Source organism: Heptranchias perlo, chromosome 4 (assembly GCF_035084215.1).
Source record: "Heptranchias perlo isolate sHepPer1 chromosome 4, sHepPer1.hap1, whole genome shotgun sequence".
Lineage (NCBI taxonomy): Eukaryota > Metazoa > Chordata > Chondrichthyes > Hexanchiformes > Hexanchidae > Heptranchias > Heptranchias perlo.
The window spans coordinates 635384-656061 of record NC_090328.1 but is presented as its reverse complement, the minus strand read 5'-3'; the positions used below and the strand labels follow the sequence as shown (position 1 = coordinate 656061).

Genomic DNA, 20678 nt, shown 5'->3' with positions numbered 1-20678 from the left:
CTAGAGTTTCGAAGGTTAAGGGGTGATCTGATCGAAGTCTATAAGATATTAAGGGGAACAGATAGGGTGGATAGAGAGAAACTATTTCCGCTGGTTGGGGATTCTAGGAGTAGGGGGCACAGTCTAAAAATTAGAGCCAGACCTTTTAGGAGCGAGATTAGAAAACATTTCTACACACAAAGGGTGGTAGAAGTTTGGAACTCTCTTCCGCAAACGGCAATTGATACCAGCTCAATTGCTAAATTTAAATGTGAGATAGATAGCTTTTTGGCAACCAAAGGTATTAAGGGATATGGGCCAAAGGCAGGTATATGGAGTTAGATCACAGATCAGCCATGATCTTATCAAATGGCGGAGCAGGCACGAGGGGCTGAATGGCCAACTCCTGTTCCTCTGTCCCACAGGCAGTGTGGATAAGAACATAAGAACTCCATCCACCCACCTTGGTTCCGTCACCTTTAATCCCCTGAACCAACTCCAATCGATCAGTCTCAGTTATGAAATGTTCAATTGACCCCCCCCCAGGTCCACAGGTTATTTTGAGGCGAGTTTTCCAGATTCCCCTCCCCGGGAGTGTGAGGAAATGTTTCCCGAGCGGCCGAGCTCTCATTTTGAGGGGATCCCCCAGGTTCTGGACTCTCCCACCACAGGAAACAGTTTGTCTTTCTGCACCTTGATTGAGCCCCCGGCCCGCCCCCTTCACCGGGTGACCGGGGCAGAGTGAGTGCGAGGCGGGGAATGAGGGGCTGCGGCCTCCGCAACGGGTCACTCCCAAACCTCTCCCTCCACCGGCGCTGCTGAGTGTTTCAAACTCCTCGACAGTTTTACACGATAATCAGCCCATCCGAGCCGGTCTTTCCCCCTTCCGATACCGGGAGCTGCCCCCGGTCGGGCCGGGCCGGGCTCGGTCTCTCCGGCTCTTCAATACCCGCTTGAGTTTTTCACCTCGTCCAATTTTGACGCCGCCGACACTCCGTTCGCCTCCCGTTTCCAGGGCAACAACGGCGCGGCGGGGGGCGGGGCTCCAGCGGAGATTGATGTGACCATCAACCAATCAGCAGCGGGGTTCGCCAGAGTGACGGCGGGCGCTGACCAATAGGCGTGGAGCTGAGGGCGGGGTCGGGAGCTGCGGTCCGCGAGCCTCAGGTGTGGAGGAGGCGCCGAGAGGTGAGTGAGGGAAAGTGGAGTGGAGTGATCGAGTGAGGGAAAGAGGAGTGGAGGGATCGAGTGAGGGAAAGAGGAGTGGAGGGATCGAGTGAGGGAAAGAGGAGTGGAGGGAGGGAAAGTGGAGGGAGTGAAAGTGGAGTGGAGGGAAAGTGGAGTGGAGGGAAAGTGGAGTGGAGGGATCGAGTGAGGGAAAGAGGAGGGAGGGAAAGAGGAGGGAGTGGGAGTGGAGTGGAGGGAAAGAGGAGGGAGGGAAAGTGGAGTGGAGGGAAAGTGGAGTGGAGGGAAAGAGGAGTGAGGGGATCGAGGGAGGGAAAGTGGAGTGGAGGGGAGGGAAAGTGGAGGGGAGGGAAAGTGGAGGGGAGGGAAAGTGGGGGTGGAGAGAGAAAGAGGGAGAGAGAGTGGGAAAGTTGAGGGGGTATGAGGAAAAGGGTGAGAGAGAAAAGAGAGAGGAGAGGGGGAGAAAAGAGAGGAGAGGGGGAGAAAAGAAGGGCGAGTGAGGGGGGAGAGGGCGAGTGAGGGGGAGAGAGGGAGTGAGGGGGAGAGAGGGAGTGAGGGGGGAAGAGAGCGAGTGAGGGGGAGTGAGGGGGGAAGAGAGCGAGTGAGGGGGGAGAGGGCGAGTGAGGGGGGAGTGATGGGGAGACAGGAAAAGCGGGAAAGTGAGGGAAAGAGTGGGTAGGTGAGAGCGAGTGAGGAGGAGAGAGGGGGAAAGAGTGGGGGAAAGAGGGGGGAAAGTGGGGGAGGGAGTGAGGGAAATGAGGGAGAGAGTGAGGAAAAGAGGGGGAAGGGGAGAGAGAAGAGGGGGAGAGAGAGTGGGGGGGGGAGAGAGAGTGGGGGGGGAGAGAGAGTGGGGGGGGAAGAGTGGGGGGGGAAGAGTGGGGGGGGGAAGAGTGAGGGGGGGAAGAGTGAGGGGATGGAGGGGAAGAGTGAGGGGATAGGGAGGGGGAGAGGGGGAGAAGGAGGGAACGGGGGAGAGAGAGTGAGAAAGAGGGGGGATAGAGTGTGGGGAGGGGGAGAGTTGAGGAAAAAAAGGGGAGTGAGGGGAGAGAGTGATGGAAAGGGGGACAGTGAGGGAAAAGAGGGTGAGGGAGAAAAGTGGGAGAGTGGGTGGAAAGGGTGAGAGAGGGAAATTGGGGGAGAGTGAGGGAAAAGACAGGGAGAAAGGGGAAAGAGGGAAAGTGAGGGGAGAGAGTGAGGGAAAGAGGGGAGTGAGTGAGGGAGAAAAGAAGGGGAGGGGAGGAGAGAGGCAAAGAGTGAGTGAGGGAGAAAAGAAGGGGGAAAGAGGAGAGAGAGTGAGGCAGAAGAGGGGGAGAGTGAGGGGGAAGAGGGGAGGTGAGTGAGGGAAAGAGCATGGAAGTGAGTGACGGAAAGAGCGGGGAGGTGAGTGTGAGGAGAAGGGGGAGAGGAGAAGGGGGAGAGTGGGGAGGTGAGTGAGAGGAGAAAGGGGGTAGAGGGAGGGGGAGAGGGAAAGAATGAGGATGGGGTGAGAGAGAGGTGGGGGAGGGTGAGAGAGGAGGTGAGTGAGGGGGGAGTGAGGGGGAGGGGGAGAGAGCGAGTGAGGGGGGAGAGAGCGAGTGAGGGGGAGTGAGGGGGGAGAGAGCGAGTGAGGGGGAGAGAGCGAGTGAGGGGGGAGAGAGTGAGGGGGGAGAGAGCGAGTGAGGGGGAGTGAGGGGGGAGAGAGCGAGTGAGGGGGAGTGAGGGGGGAGAGAGTGAGGGGGAGAGAGCGAGTGAGGGGGAGTGAGGGGGGAGAGAGCGAGTGAGGGGGAGTGAGGGGGGAGAGAGCGAGTGAGGGGGAGTGAGGGGGGAGAGAGCGAGTGAGGGGGAGTGAGGGGGAGAGAGCGAGTGAGGGCGAGTGAGGGGGGAGAGAGCGAGTGAGGGGGGAGAGAGCGAGTGAGGGCGAGTGAGGGGGGAGAGAGCGAGTGAGGGGGGAGAGAGCGAGTGAGGGGGGAGAGAGCGAGTGAGGGGGGAGAGAGCGAGTGAGGGGGAGTGAGGGGGGAGAGAGCGAGTGAAGGGGAGTGAGGGGGGAGAGAGCGAGTGAGGGGGAGTGATGGGGAGACAGGAAAAGCGGGAAAGTGAGGGAAAGAGTGGGAAGGTGAGAGAGAGTGAGAAGGAGAGAGGGGAAAAGAGTGGGGAGGTGAGAGTGAGGGGAGAGAGGGGGAAAGGGGAGGGAGTGAGGGAATGGGGAAGGGAGTGAGGGAAAGGGGGGAGTGAATGAGGGAGAGAGTGAGGAAAAGAGGGGGAAGGGGAGAGAGAAGAGGGGGGAAGAGTGAGGGGATGGAGGGGAAGAGTGAGGGGATGGGGAGAGGGAGGGAACGGGGGGGAGAGAGTGAGAAAGAGGGGGGAAAGAGTGTGGGGAGGGGGAGAGTTGAGGAAAAAAAGGGGAGTGAGGAGAGAGAGTGAGGGGAAAGGGGACAGTGAGGGAAAAGAGGGAGGGGGAGAGTGAGGGAGAAAAGTGGGAGAGTGGGTGGAAAGGGTGAAAGAGGGAAATTGGGGGAGAGTGAGAGAAAAGACAGGGAGAAAGGGGAAAGAGGGAAAGTGAGGGGAGAGAGTGAGGGAAAGAGGGGAGTGAGTGAGGGAGAAAGGAAGGGGAGGGAGAGGAGTGAGGCAAAGAGTGAGTGAGGGAGAAAAGAAGGGGGAAAAAGGAGAGAGAGTGAGGCAGAAGAGGGGGAGAGCGAGGGGGAAGAGGGGAGGTGAGTGAGGGAAAGAGCATGGAAGTGAGTGACGGAAAGAGCGGGGAGGTGAGTGAGGGGAGAGAGGGATGTGTGAGGAGAAGGGGGGAGAGGAGAAGGGGGAGAGTGGGGAGGTGAGTGAGAGGAGGGAGGGGGAGAGGGAAAGAATGAGGACGGGGTGAGAGAAAGGTGGGGGAGGGTGATAGGGGAGGTGAGTGAGGGGAAGGGAGAGAGGGAGGGGGAGGGGGGAGAGAGAGAATGGAGATGGAGGGAGGGAGGCAGGGTGAGTGGAGTGGGCGAGAGGGGCCGAGGCCCAGGAGTGAGGGAGGGGCCAGGCCAGGTCCTGGGGATGATTGAGGTCCATCCAGCCTGTCCCATACCTTGTGTATCACAATATATACTCTCCCCACTCAAAACCATGCAAACCATTTCAGGGAAAAAAAACTCTGGGAAATTCCTCTCTGACCCCTTTAACAATTGAAATGAGTCCAGGAGATCACTCTGGCCCTGATAATTCTATGATCATTACATTCCCAACTTTTATACGAGGTGATCTCCGCCCAGCCAGAAACAGGTCCAGCTTTCGCTTGGAGGAATTCAGCGAATCGGCCTCCGCTGCATGAGCCGGCAGCCTGCTCCAGAGGCCCACTATTCTCTGGGAGACAAACCACCTCCTGACATCTAACCTCGATCTGGCCTTATGCAACTTAAAATTATGACCCCTGGTCATAGAACGTTACAGCACAGAAGGAGGCCATTTGGCCCATTGTGTCCGTGCCGGCTGAAAGAGAGCTATCCAGCGTAATCCCACTTTCCAGCACTTGGTCCGTAGCCCTGTAGGTTACAACACTTCAGGTGCATATCCAGGCACTTTTTAAATGAGTTGAGGGTTTCTGCCTCCACCACCCTTTCAGGCAGTGAGTTCCAGACCCCCACCACCCTCTGGGTGAAAGCATTGCTCCTTAGCTCCCCTCTAACCTTTCCACCAATTACTTTGAATCTATGCCCCCTGGTCCCGTTATAATTTTATGTACTTCAATTAAATCTTCCCTCAGCCTCCTTTTGTTCCAAAGAAAACAACCCCAGCCTATCCAATCTTTTCTCATAGCTAAAGTTCTCCAGTCCTGGCAACATCCTCGGAAATCTCCTCTGTACCCTCTCTAATGCAGTCACATCTTTCCTGTAACGTGGTGACCAGAACTGTACGCAGTACTCAAGCTGTGGCCTAACTAGTGTTTTATACAGTTCTAGCATAACCTCTCTGCTCTTATATTCTGTGCCTTGGCTAATAAAGGAAAGTATCCCGTATGCCTTTTTAACCACCTTATCTACCTTCAGGGATCTGTGGACATGCACTTCAAGGTCCCTTTGTTCCTCTATACCTCTCAGTATCCTCCCATTTATTGTGCACTCCCTTGCCTTGTTTGCTCTCCCCAAATGAATTACCTCACACTTCTCCAGATTGAACTCCATTTGCCACTTTTCTGACCATCTGACCAGTCCATTGATATCTTCCTGCAGTCTACAGCTTTCCTCCTCACTATCAACCGCACGGCCAATTTTTGTATCATCTGCAAACTTCTTGCTCGAGCCCACCACATTCAAGTCCAAATTATTAATATATACCACAAAAAGCAAGAGACCTAGTACTGAGCCTTGCAGGATCCCACTGGAAACAGCCTTCCAGTCACACAAACACCCGTCGACCATTACCCTTTGCTTCCTGCCACTGAGCCAATTTTGGATCCAACTTGCCACATTCCCTTGGATCCCATGGGCTTTTACTTTTTTGACCAGTCTGCCAGGTGGGTCTTGCTAAAATCCTTGTAGACTACATCAAACGCGCTACCCTCATCGATTATTGCTCAAGATAAAGAATCACTGGATTGGGGGTAATATTCTGGCATGGGTGGAGGATTGGTTATCTAACAGGAAGCAGAGAGTTGGGATAAATGGTACATTCTCGGACTGGCAACCTGTAGCCAGTGGTGTTCCGCAGGGGTCGGTGCTGGGTCCCCAACTCTTTACAATCTATATTAACGATTTGGAGGAGGGAACCGAGTGTAACATATCAAAGTTTGCAGATGATACAAAGATGGGAGGGAAAGTAGAGAGTGAGGAGGACATAAAAAACCTACAAGGGGATATAGACAGGCTGGGTGAGTGGGCGGAGATTTGGCAGATGCAATACAATATTGGAAAATGTGAGGTTATGCACTTTGGCAGGAAAAATTGGAGAGCAAGTTATTATCTTAATGGCGAGAAACTGGAAAGTACTGCAGTACAAAGGGATCTGGGGGTCCTAGTGCAAGAAAATCAGTTTTGGTCTCCATACTTAAGAAAAGACATACTTGCTCTCGAGGCAGTACAAAGAAGGTTCACTCGGTTAATCCCGGGGATGAGGGGGTGGACATATGAGGAGAGGTTGAGTAGATTGGGACTCTACTCATTGGAGTTCAGAAGAATGAGAGGCGATCTTATTGAAACATATAAGATTATGAAGGGGCTTGATCGGGTGGATGCGGTAAGGATGTTCCCAAGGATGGGTGAAACTAGAACTAGGGGGCATAATCTTAGAATAAGGGGCTGCTCTTTCAAAACTGAGATGAGGAGAAACTTCTTCACTCAGAGGGTGGTGGGTCTGTGGAATTTGCTGCCCCAGGAAGTTGTGGAAGCTACATCATTAAATAAATTTAAAACAGAAATAGACAGTTTCCTAGAAGTAAAGGGAATTAGGGGTTACGGGGAGCGGGCAGGAAATTGGACATGAATTTAGATTTGAGGTTAGGATCAGATCAGCCATGATCTTATTGAATGGCGGAGCAGGCTCGAGGGGCCGATTGGCCTACTCCTGCTCCTATTTCTTATGTTCTTATGTTCTTATGACCCTCCTTGTCACCTCCTCAAAAAATTCAATCAAGTTAGTCAGACATGACATTCAAATAACAAATCCGTGCTGACTGTCCTTGATTAGTCCGTGCCTTTCTAAATAATGGTTTATCCTGTCTCTCAGAATTGATTCCAATAATTTGCCCACCACCGAGGTTAGACTGACTGGCCTGTAATTACTCGGTCTATCCTTTCTCCCTTTTTAAACAACGGGACAACATTAACAGCCTCAAGTCCTCTGGCACCACGCCTGTAGCCAGGGAGGATTGGAAAATGATGCTCAGAGCCTCCGCTATTTCCTCCCTGGCTTCTCTGAACAGCCTGGGATACATTTCATCCGGGACTGGTGATTTATCTACTTTCAAAGATGCTAATCCCCTTAACACTTACTCTCTCACCATGTTTATCCCATCCAATATTTCACACTCCTCCTCGACTACTATCTCTGCATCATCACCCTGGTCCTCCCTAATCTATTTAATTGGAACAAGCTGTCAACTTAGCTACAGACTACACTGTCCTATCAATATGCCTCCTCCGTACACACCATTGCAGCAGTTTGACATTTTTCCTTTTGCCACATCAGAAGTACTGTGACCTCTGGCCGTTGTGTTGGTAGCTTGCTCTGTCGGAGGTTCCTTCCTCTGTTTAGGTTTCCTCACAGGGTCTCGGTAATTCCTCTGTGCTCACACTGTTGGGCTTGTGACTCCATGTTCATTTTGTTGGACTCGTCTACTCGCTCTTTTGGGTTTTTTTTTATTGACACTTTATTTTGCACTGTATGCTGGGGCAGTGTTATCAACAACAACTTCATTTATATAGCAGCTTTAACACAGGAAGACATCTCAAGGCTCTTCATAGGAGCGTATTCAAACAAAAGTTGACATCAAACCAAAGGAGATAATAGAAGGGGTGACTAGAAGCTGGTTAAATAGGTAGGTTTTAAGGAGTCTTAAAAGAGCAAAGGGAGGTGGAGAGGTTTAGGGAGGGAATTTCAGAGCTTAGGGCCTTGGCAGCTGAAGGCCTGGCCACTAATAGTGAGGCGTAGGGAGTGGGGGATGAACAAGAGGCCAAAGTTAGAGGCACAGAGAGTTTTCGGAGGGGTGTAGGGCTGGAGGATGTTACAGAGATAAGGAGAGGCACGGCCATGAAGGGACTTGAACATGAGGATAAGAATTTTAAATTGAAAGTGTTTCCGGACCAGGAGCCAATGTAGGTCAGCGAGCACAGGGGTGATGGGTGAGCAGGACTTGGTGCGAGTTAGGATACGGGCAGCAGAGTTTTGGATGAGCTCGTGTTTATGGAGGGCGGAAGATGGGAGGCCAGCCAGGAGAGCATTGGAATAGTTGAGTCTGGATGAGGGTTCCAGCAGCAGATGGCCTGAGGCAGGGGTGGAGACGGGCGATGTTACGGAGGTCTTGGTGTTGGAGTGGATATGTGGTTGGAAGCTCATCTCAGGGCCAAATAGGACGCCAAGGTTGCAAACAGTCTCAGTCTGGTTCAGCCTCAGTGACCAGGGAGTGGGTTGGTGTGGGTGGCTAGGGAATGGAGTTTTTGGCGGGGACCGAAGACAATGGCTTCGGTCTTCCCAATGTTTAGTTGGAGGAAATTTTTGCTCTTCGGACAAGCAGTGTGACAAATCAGAAGCAGTGGAGAGGTTATAAGAGGTGGTGGTGAGGTCGAGCTGGGTGTTGTCAGCGTACATATGGAACCTGACGTCGTGTTTTCGGATGATGTCGCCGAGGGGCAGCATGTAGATGAGGAATAGGAGGGGGCCAAGGATAAATTCTTGGGGGACTCCAGAGGTAACGGTGAGGGAGTGGGAAGAGAAGCCATTGCAGGTGATTCTCTGGCTACGACTGGATGGATAAGAATGGAACCAGGCGAGGGCAGTCCCACCCAGCTGGACACCGGAGGAGGAGGGTGTGGTCAATGTGTCAAAGGTTGCAGACAGGTGGAGAAGGATGAGGAGGGATAGTTTACCACGGTCTCAGTCACATAGGAGGTCATTTGTGACTTTGATAAGGGTCGTTTCAGTGCTGTGACAGGGAGGGAAACCTGACTGCAGGGATTCAAACATGGAGTTGTGGGAAAGATGGGCACGGATTTGGGAGGTGACAACACATTCAAGGACTTTGGAGAGGAAAGGGAGGTTGGAGATGGGGGCGATAGTTTGCAACGACAGAGAGGTCAAGGATGGGTTTTTTGAGGAGGCAGGTGCTAACGGAAGATTTGAAGGGGAGGAGGACAGTACCTGAGGAGAGGGAACAGTTTCAGGAGTAAAGGGGTAATATACTCCTTGTGTATTGGTAAAGGGGTAACCAGGTTTTTTGTGTACGGTTTCTAACCCTCTGTCACTCCTATCCTGTGGCCCCCGATCTCGATCTCGATCCAGGGGGAATGGATCCACAGCTGCAGTCACTGGTTTGATGCTGTTCCTGTTTTAATTTGAAACGCTGTGTTATTTTGACAGTGGGTGTATGTATGTTGGTGTTTACCAGCTCCCTGTGAGATGAGAACAGTCTGGGCTAAGTTACTGAGACTTGATTTCAGATCATCGGAGAGAAGATGGCGGGTACAGCGAGACACGACCGTGAGATGATGCTGAAGGCGAAGAAGGAGCTGCAGCAGTGCACGGACCCTGTGGAGAAGCTGCGTCTCCAGTGTCTGTCCCGGGGCTCTGCGGGGATCAAAGGGCTCGGCAGGTAAAGACAGCCGGGCTTCTTCACTGGGTAAGGGGGCTGTGACCCCTCTCATTGCCCATTTCTCCCCACCCCTCCTCCCACTCACTTAGTTACCCACAGAAAGTGGTTAGAGACTGGCAGCATAACATTTCTCGATGGCTGTGTGGTTTAACCTGTCTCCTGTCCCTCAGAGCTGGCCCTCAGGGTCACTGTGCAAACTGGTGGTGCGTAGGCACTGTGGATCTGCAAATAAGGTTGTCATAGTGATGAACAGAAGCTGTAATGTTTGGCATCCCTAATCCCCAAGCCACTCGGTTGATATGGAAGTGCTTCAAGCTCCTGACTAACTATCCACTGCATCAGACTGTGGGCACCTTATTTCTACCTACCCCGCTCTCCCCCGTACTGCTCAGTGTCTCTCGCACAGAGTGTAGATGGTCAGAACCGTTTCCCAAATCCCCGCTGATCTATTTCCAATTCCCAAACAGTAACCTTATTCCACGGGACTGACGTTTAACAGACAGCCCTCCCCACCTCCCTCCCTCCCTCGCATCCCAGCACAGCCTCGAAAGGTTCGACTTCACACCGTCACAAACAGGCTCCTCACGCTCATTTGTTTTCCCAACAGAAGCCCAGGTGTAGGCTCCAGGCCCCCGGCTCAGGGCACCAATAGAGGCTGAGATTAGTGAAATCGAGGTGAGGTGATTTTACTAATCTCAGCTGTAGGTTAGTAGAGGAAGGGCAGGGTCCTGGGTCTGAGGTCCTGGGAAGGAGTGGGAATTCGAGTGGGAGACGGTGCCATGAATTTTGGTTTCAATGGAGTGAGGATGTAGGAAGGAGGAGTGAATTTTTCTTTCTCGTCTCTTCCATTGCATTTACACCCGGCAGATTGTGCTTTGTTTCTGTAACAAAGACCCCCTCCCTTATGTGGGCTGATCGTTAGCCTGACGAGGGGTGGGGGGGGAGAGGGGAGGAGGCCAGCTACGATGGGAGTCACCACCCCACTCCCATCGGACATCACTTCCCTACCCAGGGCAGGAAGAATCAATAGAGCCTAAGAACTGAAACACCTCCCTCCCCGTTCCCTCCCTCCCTCCCTCCCCGTTCCCTCCCTCCCTCCCTCCCCGTTCCCTCCCTCCCTCCCTCCCTCGGTCCCTGTCCCCGTTCCCTCCCTCCCTCCCTCGGTCCCCATTCCCTCCCCCCTCGGTCGCCGTCCCCACCCCCCCCCCCCACCCCCCGGCCAGTCGCAGTCTCCCCCGTCCCTCGCTCGCTTGGTCCGATAGGCTTGTCCTCCCCTCACTATGTCTTCACAGTTTGCCCCACCAGTTCCCAGTGAGCTCAAATGCACAGAAAACCTGTCCGAAATTCAGGACAAAATTGACAATCTCACCGATGTAACACGATGGTTGTAGTGGGAAATAAAAATGACACAGCTCGCTAATGTGGGGTTTTCGTAGGTTGCAGTGGAAACGCAATATTGAGTTAGTGTAGAGGGAGCTTTACTCTGTGTCTAACCCGTGCTGTACCTGCCCTGGGAGTGTTTGATGGGACAGTGTAGAGGGAGCTTTACTCTGTATCTAACCCATGCTATACCTGCCCTGGGAGTGTTTGATGGGACCAACCTGATGGGTTTTGTGTTTCTGTGATGCAGGGTGTTCCGTATCATGGATGACGACAATAACCGGACACTCGACTTCAAAGAGTTTGTGAAGGGCCTGAGTGATTATGGTGTGCTGATGGAGAAGGAGGATGTGGAAGCAGCTTTCAAACGTTTTGACAGGGATGCAAGTGGAACGATTGACTTTGATGAGTTCCTCGTGACACTGCGGGTGAGTGCCAACTATTGGGAATGACATTCTCTGAGGTCCCTCGTAATAGGTTTACGATTCTTACAGGAAACTGAGTACTTTGAGACTCTTCAAATACTAAATCATCTTTAGCCATGGTACAGAGATCGTGTCACAGCAACTTGCATTTATATCACTCCTTTAACGTAGTAAAAAGTCCCAAGGCGCTTCTCAGGAGTGTTGTCAAACACCGAGCCACATAAGGTGATATTAGGACAGGTGACAAAAAGCTTGGTGAAAGAGGTAGGTTTTAAAGAGTGTCTTAAAGAAGGAGAGGTAGAGGGGAGGAGAGGTTTAAGGAGGGAATTCCAGAGAATAGGGCCTAGGCAGCTGAAGGCACGGCCGCCAATGGTGGAGCGATTAAAATCAGGGATGTGCAAGAGGCCAGAATTAGAGGAGTGCAGAGATCTCTCTGAGGGTTGTAGGGCTGGAGGAGGTTACAGAGATAGGGAGAGGCGAGGGCCATGGAGGGATTTGAAAGCAAGGATGAGAATTTTAAAATTGAGGTTTTCCCAGACCAGGAGCTAATGTAGGTCAGCGAGCACAGTGGGTGATGGGTGAACGGGACTTGGTGTGAGTTGGGATACGGGCAGCAGAGCTTTGGATCAGCTCGAGTTTATGGAGGGTGGAGAGTGGGAGGCCAGGAGAGCATTGGAATAGTCGAGTCTTGAGGTAACAAAGGCATGGGTGAGGGTTTCAGTAGCAGATGGGCTGAGGCAGGGGTGAAGACGGGCGATGTTATGGAGGTGGAAGTAGGCGGTCTTGGTGGGGGGTGGGTTGGTCACACTGGAAAGGGCCCTGAGCGAGTTCCCGTAGGGGCTTGGAGATGGGGGAACGCAGGGCCTGATGTGCTTCAGATGGAATATGGGATTCAGACTGTGCCAGAGTAAGTGATGCGGTTGCACTCTGTCCCTTTCATTTACTGTCCCTCTCTCTGTCTGATGCAGCCCCCCATGTCCAATGCGAGAAAGGAGATCATTGCACAGGCCTTCCGTAAACTGGACAAGACGGGGGATGGTGTGATAACCATTGATGATCTGCGTGGAGTGTACAACGCACAGCATCACCCCAAGTATCAGAATGGGGAGTGGACTGAGGACCAGGTCTTCAGGATCTTCCTGGATAACTTTGATTCGCCCTACGATAAGGATGGAATAGTAAGTGAGGGAGTTGGCTTCTCAATAGTCGGGGGATTATCTTACCATGGTGGTTGTAGTCGCTCTGCACGGTCTCGGCAGGTGATCCTGCCCCCGTGCCTGTGACAACTGCACTTCCACCGGCCGCTGGGAGATGGCGATAACAGCCTAATAGTGGAGGCTCGCTCATCAACCCCCACCCCCAAAACCCGGTCTCTGTCCGTCCCTCCCCCACCCCCTCACTAACGGTGGAGGTCAGAAACCCAGTGGGGATTGAGCTGGGGGTGCTGCAGGTTGGGGCTCCAACACACTGCCGTTAATACCCCAGAACCCAGTCTGTGTGGTCTGAGTCGACAAGTGCTGCTGTAACAGAGGCCTGAACCCGTTTATCTGATAAACCTTTGTTTGCTAATATTGCACAGCTGATTTTCTAGGCTTCCGCTAACACTGCAAAGTTACAAGCTGGGTACTTCCCATGGAGGGGAGTGTGTACACGTGCGTGTGTAGATCTGTCACAGCGTTGCTCACAGTGAGTCGGAGGATATGCTGAGATGTGATGCCTGAGATGTGACGGTGTGTGTGACGCTGACAGGAAGTGCACGCTATACACAAGGCCTTTAGTATCTTACTAGATGATCAGCTGTGGAGTTGGACAGGGGGAGTCCAGGCCAAGTGTGAAGTGGGGGATCCTTGGCAGTCACAGTATGCAGAGGATATAACTGCTGATGGTGGGAGAGTGTAATCACAATGTGACCAGTTTACATGGGACGTTTCCATTCTAAATGTGCACAGGAATTTATTATGGCAATATTAAAATAGGACAGTGTGTGACTATAGCAGGGGGACTGAAATAGCCCTGCTCGTCCCCCGGCCTCTAACTCTGCTTCACCTGAAGACCACACTTGTTTACAAATCGCCAGGTCCAACACCACGGGTGGCCCACTCCTCTAGAGAAAAGACCTGAATGATAAGTAGCTGTAGGGCTGGATTGTTCAGTACTGGGTTCGATCCACATTGGATCATTCTGAGTGGAATTGTTTCTGCCAGATCTAGGACCAAGAGATGTGATTTTACCGCTCATTTTAAGCCCATGATGTAAGCCGAGAGCCGAAGAAGGAGCAGTGAGTGGGCATTTATCCCACTCACAGTCCTGGCAGTCACCATGTATGGGGATTAGAACCCAGTTACTATGGTAGCTGCAATTATATTGGGGCATGGTTATAAGAGCATCAGGAATAGGCCATCCGGCCCCTCGAGCCTGCTCCACCATTCAATCAGATCGTGGCTGATCTTCTATCTCAACCCCATTTTCCTGCACTATCCCCATATCCCTTGATGCCTTTAATATCTAGAAATCTATCGATCTCTGTTTTGAATTACTCAATGACTGATCCTCCTGAGCCCGCCCTGCAGCAGTTACATTGTGCAGAGGAGATAAATTTCCACAATTCTCCACACTGGTGTATTTTTCAACTTCGGGTGATCGTGGTGGATCAGGGATTTAAATCAGCCCCTCGGGGGTTAAATGCTGTTGGGTAGGTGGGGTGAAGGTAGGTGGTGGGACGGAGGGATATGGGGAGGTGGTGAGTAGGTGGGATTGAGGGATATGGGGAGGTGGTGAGTAGGTGGGACTGAGGGATATGGGGAGGTGGAGAGTAGGTGGGACTGAGGGATATGGGGAGAAGGTGAGTAGGTGGGACTGAGGGATATGGGGAGAAGGTGGGTAGGTGGGACTGAGGGATATGGGGAGAAGGTGGGTAGGTGGGACTGAGGGATATGGGGAGAAGGTGGGTAGGTGGGACTGAGGGATATGGGGAGAAGGTGAGTAGGTGGGACTGAGGGATATGGGGAGGTGGTGAGTAGGTGGGACTGAGGGATATGGGGAGAAGGTGAGTAGGTGGGACTGAGGGATATGGGGAGGTGGTGAGTAGGTGGGACTGAGGGTTATGGGGAGGTGGTGAGTAGGTGGGACTGAGGGTTATGGGGAGAAGGTGAGTAGGTGGGACTGAGGGATATGGGGAGAAGGTGAGTAGGTGGGACTGAGGGATATGGGGAGGTGGTGAGTAGGTGGGACTGAGGGTTATGGGGAGAAGGTGAGTAGGTGGGACTGAGGGATATGGGGAGAAGGTGAGTAGGTGGGACTGAGGGATATGGGGAGAAGGTGAGTAGGTGGGACTGAGGGATATGGGGAGAAGGTGAGTAGGTGGGACTGAGGGATATGGGGAGGTGGTGAGTAGGTGGGACTGAGGGATATGGGGAGAAGGTGAGTAGGTGGGACTGAGGGATATGGGGAGGTGGTGAGTAGGTGGGACTGAGGGATATGGGGAGAAGGTGAGTAGGTGGGACTGAGGGATATGGGGAGAAGGTGAGTAGGTGGGACTGAGGGTTATGGGGAGAAGGTGGGTAGGTGGGACTGAGGGTTATGGGGAGAAGGTGAGTAGGTGGGACTGAGGGTTATGGGGAGAAGGTGAGTAGGTGGGACTGAGGGATATGGGGAGAAGGTGAGTAGGTGGGACTGAGGGTTATGGGGAGGTGGTGAGTAGGTGGGACTGAGGGATATGGGGAGAAGGTGAGTAGGTGGGACTGAGGGATATGGGGAGAAGGTGAGTAGGTGGGACTGAGGGATATGGGGAGAAGGTGAGTAGGTGGGACTGAGGGATATGGGGAGGTGGTGAGTAGGTGGGACTGAGGGATATGGGGAGAAGGTGAGTAGGTGGGACTGAGGGATATGGGGAGAAGGTGAGTAGGTGGGACTGAGGGATATGGGGAGAAGGTGAGTAGGTGGGACTGAGGGATATGGGGAGGTGGTGAGTAGGTGGGACTGAGGGATATGGGGAGAAGGTGAGTAGGTGGGACTGAGGGATATGGGGAGAAGGTGAGTAGGTGGGACTGAGGGTTATGGGGAGAAGGTGAGTAGGTGGGACTGAGGGATATGGGGAGAAGGTGAGTAGGTGGGACTGAGGGATATGGGGAGGTGGTGAGTAGGTGGGACTGAGGGATATGGGGAGGTGGTGAGTAGGTGGGACTGAGGGTTATGGGGAGAAGGTGAGTAGGTGGGACTGAGGGATATGGGGAGAAGGTGAGTAGGTGGGACTGAGGGTTATGGGGAGAAGGTGAGTAGGTGGGACTGAGGGATATGGGGAGGTGGTGAGTAGGTGGGACTGAGGGTTATGGGGAGGTGGTGAGTAGGTGGGACTGAGGGTTATGGGGAGAAGGTGAGTAGGTGGGACTGAGGGTTATGGGGAGGTGGTGAGTAGGTGGGACTGAGGGATATGGGGAGGTGAGATATGGGGATTCGGGGAGGTGGGATTTGAGAGATGGGGAGAAGGTGGGTAGGTGGGGTTGAGGGATAAGGGGAGATGATGGGTAGATGAGACTGTTCACTAAAAAAGGAAGGAAGGGCTTGTTCAGGGTTTGACAGTAGTTTGCATAGTCTGCTGATTCTGTCTGGTTACTTGGCGGAGATACTGGAGGAGCCTGGTGCCTGTACAGCCGTACCCCAGCACGAGTCAAGCCCTTCAGGAGAGGGAGGAATATAAACTGAAGACGTGGTACAGTGGGCAGGCTCTAATCCAGGTCTGTCATCCAGCAACTGCCCCAACTCTGAGTCATCAGCACCCGGGTGTCCCCCGTTTCTGTCAAATTGATGTGTGATCCCCTCCATGGGTGGAAGGGGATGGAAGATGTGATGGTGGCGGAGCTCCGGGGCTGGGGGGCGGAGCTCCGGGGCTGGGGGGCGGAGCTCCGGGGCTGGGGGGCGGAACTCCGGGGCTGGGGGGCGGAGCTCCGGGGCTGGGGGGCGGAGCTCCGGGGCTGGTGGTCCAGTCTCCATGGTCTGTGCCGATTTGGACTCTGCTCTTCGCCCGTGTAACACTCTGCACTGCGCTTGTGTCCAGATTTGGGCAGCTGTGATAAAACATGTTTGGTATGACTGTAGGTGACGATGGAGGAGTTTATGAATTACTACGCAGGTGTCAGCGCCTCCATAGATACTGACGTCTACTTCATCATCATGATGAAAAACGCCTGGAAACTGTAACCTGTGCCTGGGGGGGGTAACTGCTGCTCTCTTACTCGCACAGCGAGACGTACAAACACAGATCACCTCCCCGCATTATTGCACTCTGGGGAGAATAACCAGGCCCCAAATATAACACCGTCCCTCAGCATCGCCTACCCCAGGCCAGCTCCAGAGGGCAGTGCAGCCTCCAGTGATGCCCAAGGCCCATGTGTCATCTATCTGGCTGGCTCAGCGCAGCATCTCCGGGAACAACCATCCCAGCCTGGACCGGGATTGGCCGGGCCCCGTAGTCCAGACCAGGATCTGAGAGTGAGACGGAGGAGGGAGACTCAGTCCCCCTGGACAGCCAGTGAGCCAGCCACCCGACCACTGCTCAGCTCACCTGATCTACCTGTGTAAAGGAGAAAGGTGAGTTTTCCCCAGCCCGTGAGGAGTTTTATTGAACCCAGACGGTGGGTGAGAAATGCCGGGTTATATTCACCAGAGTGCAGCCTCCACTCCAGCTCCCTGTAACTCTGCTCCTGAGTTTAATGCTCTGTGTTTTGTGTATATCATCTGTCTGTGTATATCATCTGTCTATGTATATCATCTGTCTGTGTACATCTATGAAAAACAGGTAAGTCTGTGAGAAGAGGGCTCTTTGGTTGAATCCTCTACATATGGGCTCTACCCTCTCTGTCTCCCTATTAAACAATGTTCAGTAACCTAATTTGCCAGTGCCGTCCCCAGGTACAGTTCAGACGGCACAAAGCCAGTGCGGAGGAGGAGGGAGAATCAGGGAGGGTTCATTTGCCCCTCGCAACAGTGACCACAGCACCGAACGTACTTCATTGCTCTGCAGTTCAACACCTCTGAACTTCTGCCCTAATACCTCTCCCCTCCCCCTGCTCCTCCCCCTCCCCCTGCTCCTCCCCCTCCCCCTGCTCCTCGCCCTCCCCTGGTGTGGATAAGGGAGTTTGGTGACAGTTCTCAGGCCTCTGCCAGTTCCATTCCCTGATTGCCCACAGAAGGTCGGTGAAGCCAGGGCCACCAGGTTAGGGTCGCCAACTCCTGGAGCTTTCATCACATGACCTCCTGCCTCTACCTGCCCGCCCCAGTCAAATAGCCCGTTTCCCCTTCCATATTTTTATAACTAATAATCGAAAGTCTTCAAAGAAAATGAAAACAGTACAATTCTTTTTAACATTTGGAGGAGGGGACCGAGTGCAACATATCAAAATTTGCAGATGATACAAAGATGGGAGGGAAAGTAGAGAGTGAGGAGGACATAAAAAACCTGCAAGGGGATATAGACAGGCTGGGTGAGTGGGCGGAGATTTGGCAGATGCAATATAATATTGGAAAATGTGAGGTTATGCACTTTGGCAGGAAAAATCAGAGAGCAAGTTATTTTCTTAATGGCGAGAGACTGGAAAGTACTGCAGTACAAAGGGATCTGGGGGTCCTAGTGCAAGAAAATCAAAAAGTTGGTATGCAGGTGCAGCAGGTGATCAAGAAAGCCAACGGAATGTTGGCTTTTATTGCTAGGGGGATAGAATATAAAAACAAGGAGGTATTGCTGCAGTTATATAAGGTATTGGTGAGACCGCACCTGGAATACTGCATACAGTTTTGGTCTCCATACTTAAGAAAAGACATACTTGCTCTCGAGGCAGTACAAAGAACGTTCACTCGGTTAATCCCGGGGATGAGGGGGCGGACATATGAGGAGAGGTTGAGTAGATTGGGACTCTACTCATTGGAGTTCAGAAGAATGAGAGGCGATCTTATTGAAACATATAAGATTGTGAAGGGTCTTGATCGGGTGGATGCAGTAAGGATGTTCCCAAAGATGGGTGAAACTAGAACTAGGGGGCATAATCTTAGAATAAGGGGCTGCTCTTTCAAAACTGAGATGAGGAGAAACTTCTTCACTCAGAGGGTGGTAGGTCTGTGGAATTTGCTGCCCCAGGAAGCTGTGGAAGCTACATCATTAGATAAATTTAAAACAGAAATAGACAGTTTCCTAGAAGTAAAGGGAATTAGGGGTTATGGGGAGCGGGCAGGAAATTGGACATGAAGCTGAGTTCGGATCGGTCAATGCCCTGTGGGTGGCGGAGAGGGCCCAGGGGCTATGTGGCCGGGTCCTGCTCCGACTTCTTGTGTTCTTTAGATTTATGGTTGGGATCAGATCAGCCATGATCTTATTGAATGGCGGAGCAGGCTCGAGGGGCCGATTGGCCTACTCCTGCTCCAATTTCTTATGTTCTTATGTTCTTATGATTTTTCTCCCTGTTGCTCACAGCAGTGTCCAGGAGTTCAGTCTTTAATTCCTGGAGACTCCAGGAATATCCTGGAGGATTGGTAACCCTGCGTCCCCGTAGTGTACAGACCAAAGTCTGCTCGGTGCCTTGTGCTGAGATATTGAACCAGACCCAGGTACAACGCACTGATCCTCCCTTGTACTGTCACCAGGCAGCTCTCACACTTCAACCTTCAGCCCATAGTGACCGGGGCCTCATGGAGAACAGACAGGGCTCCCACATCAGTGACCCCTGACAGCCTCTCCCCAGCTTTATCATTGATTGACTCGCTGAAGCAGGGGCGATGTGGATAAAGTGGAGCGAGATCGGTATCCTTGCAGATACTCTCACCTGTGCAGGTTAGGGGCCAAAAATCAGTCTCCCCCATCCGCCCACCCCCCCCCCCCCCCCCCCCGGTTGTGGTCTGGCCGCTGTCTGTCTGGGTGGTTCATCCTGAGTCACTGGTGTTACTGAATGGTGTCTCCTGCCTCTCTCCCTCTGCTCTGTATTTTCCACTAACCCCATGTGTTTGCAGCAGAGCCCCACTGCAATAAATCCCTTGCACTGTGTGTGATGTGTTAAAGGGGCTTTGCCATCCCAGCAGGCTGCAGCTCAGTGCTCTGAACCTCACCCTGAGCCCCAGCCTGGAGCTGGTATCTGGGGAGTCTGCCAGTAGAATTACAAGTTTTATTTAATCTTTGCCCAGAGATAAAATGTAAAATGGTGCGATATTTTAAAGCAGGCTGACATCCTCGGCTCAGAGCTGAGCCGGAGCAGCGATACCCTGTGGTTTCCTGATCACTGCGTTCCGTTTCCCTGATTTTCTGCCTTTTGGTTCCTCCCGGGGTTCAAGGGGTTCATGAAGTGATCGCACCCTGGGCCTTCTTACAGGGTTCAGGGGGCATTGACCAGCTGTGACCCTACACCAAACCCAGGAACCCTCCAAGTGATGACACAGCCCCTTTAAACATTGCAAGAGAAGAGTGAGTTGTGCCAATGATGGATTGCAGGAGGCCTCGCACTGACTGTGGGACAGTGTGAGCTGACACAATCCATCATTGTCATTCAATGATACCTCGACCAGTTCATCTTTCATCCAGGTGTCATTGAATGTCTAATTTCAAATCCATTTCCAATGGTTGGAGTTTGAAATTTAATTACTAACTCAGTTTTAACTGTTATAATTCAATGTAATTGATTCTTTGTAATTGCCTGCCCTGTTATACAGGTATGTACCAGCACCCAGATAGACAGAGACAGACACACAAACACGCAGTACCAGCATTGAGAGACAGACAGAGACACAGAGCAACACACATTACCAACATACACACATACAGAAACTTAGTACCAGCACGGTGAGATGACACACAGAGAAACACTCAATACCAGCACCGAGACTCACTCTCTCTCTCACTCTCTCTCTCAGAAACACTCAATAGTAGCATCAAGGTTAACACACACACCCTCTCTCTCTCAGAAACACTCAATACCAGTATCGAGATGAACACACACACATAGACATTCACACTTGCGCACACAAACACTCGAGATCAGCATCGGGAGTCGAACACACACTCACCGAAGCACTCATTAAACTGATTGTTCCGTCAGTGAGTGACTTTAGAGAGATGGCAGTAGTTTGTACGTTGTTGAATGGGAGGAGGTGAAGTGTGTGTGGGGAATGGGAGGAGGTGAAGTGCGTGTGGGGAATGGGAGGAGGTGAAGTGCGTGTGGGGAATGGGAGGAGGTGAAGTGCGTGTGGGGAATGGGAGGAGGTGAAGTGTGTGTGGGGAATGGGAGGAGGTGAAGTGTGGGGAACGGGAGGAGGTGAAGTGCGTGTGGGGAACGGGAGGAGGTGATGTGCGTGTGGGGAATGGGAGGAGGTGATGTGCGTGTGGGGAATGGGAGGAGGTGAAGTGTTTGTGGGGAATGGGAGGAGGTGAAGTGCGTGTGGGGAACGGGAGGAGGTGAAGTGTGGGGAAC

General features: G+C 52.6%; 1 protein-coding gene across 1 annotated transcript; it reads left to right on the top strand.

The window, feature by feature from the left end:
- Positions 1-1113: 1113 nt before the first annotated feature.
- Positions 1114-16443, top strand: capslb (calcyphosine-like b). Its single transcript, XM_067982105.1, has 5 exons — positions 1114-1167; positions 9276-9427; positions 11058-11235; positions 12201-12410; positions 16327-16443. Exons 2-5 carry the CDS (start codon positions 9291-9293, stop codon positions 16426-16428), a joined length of 627 nt encoding a protein of 208 aa, XP_067838206.1. The 5' UTR covers positions 1114-1167; positions 9276-9290; the 3' UTR covers positions 16429-16443.
- The last annotated feature ends 4235 nt before the right edge of the window (positions 16444-20678 follow it).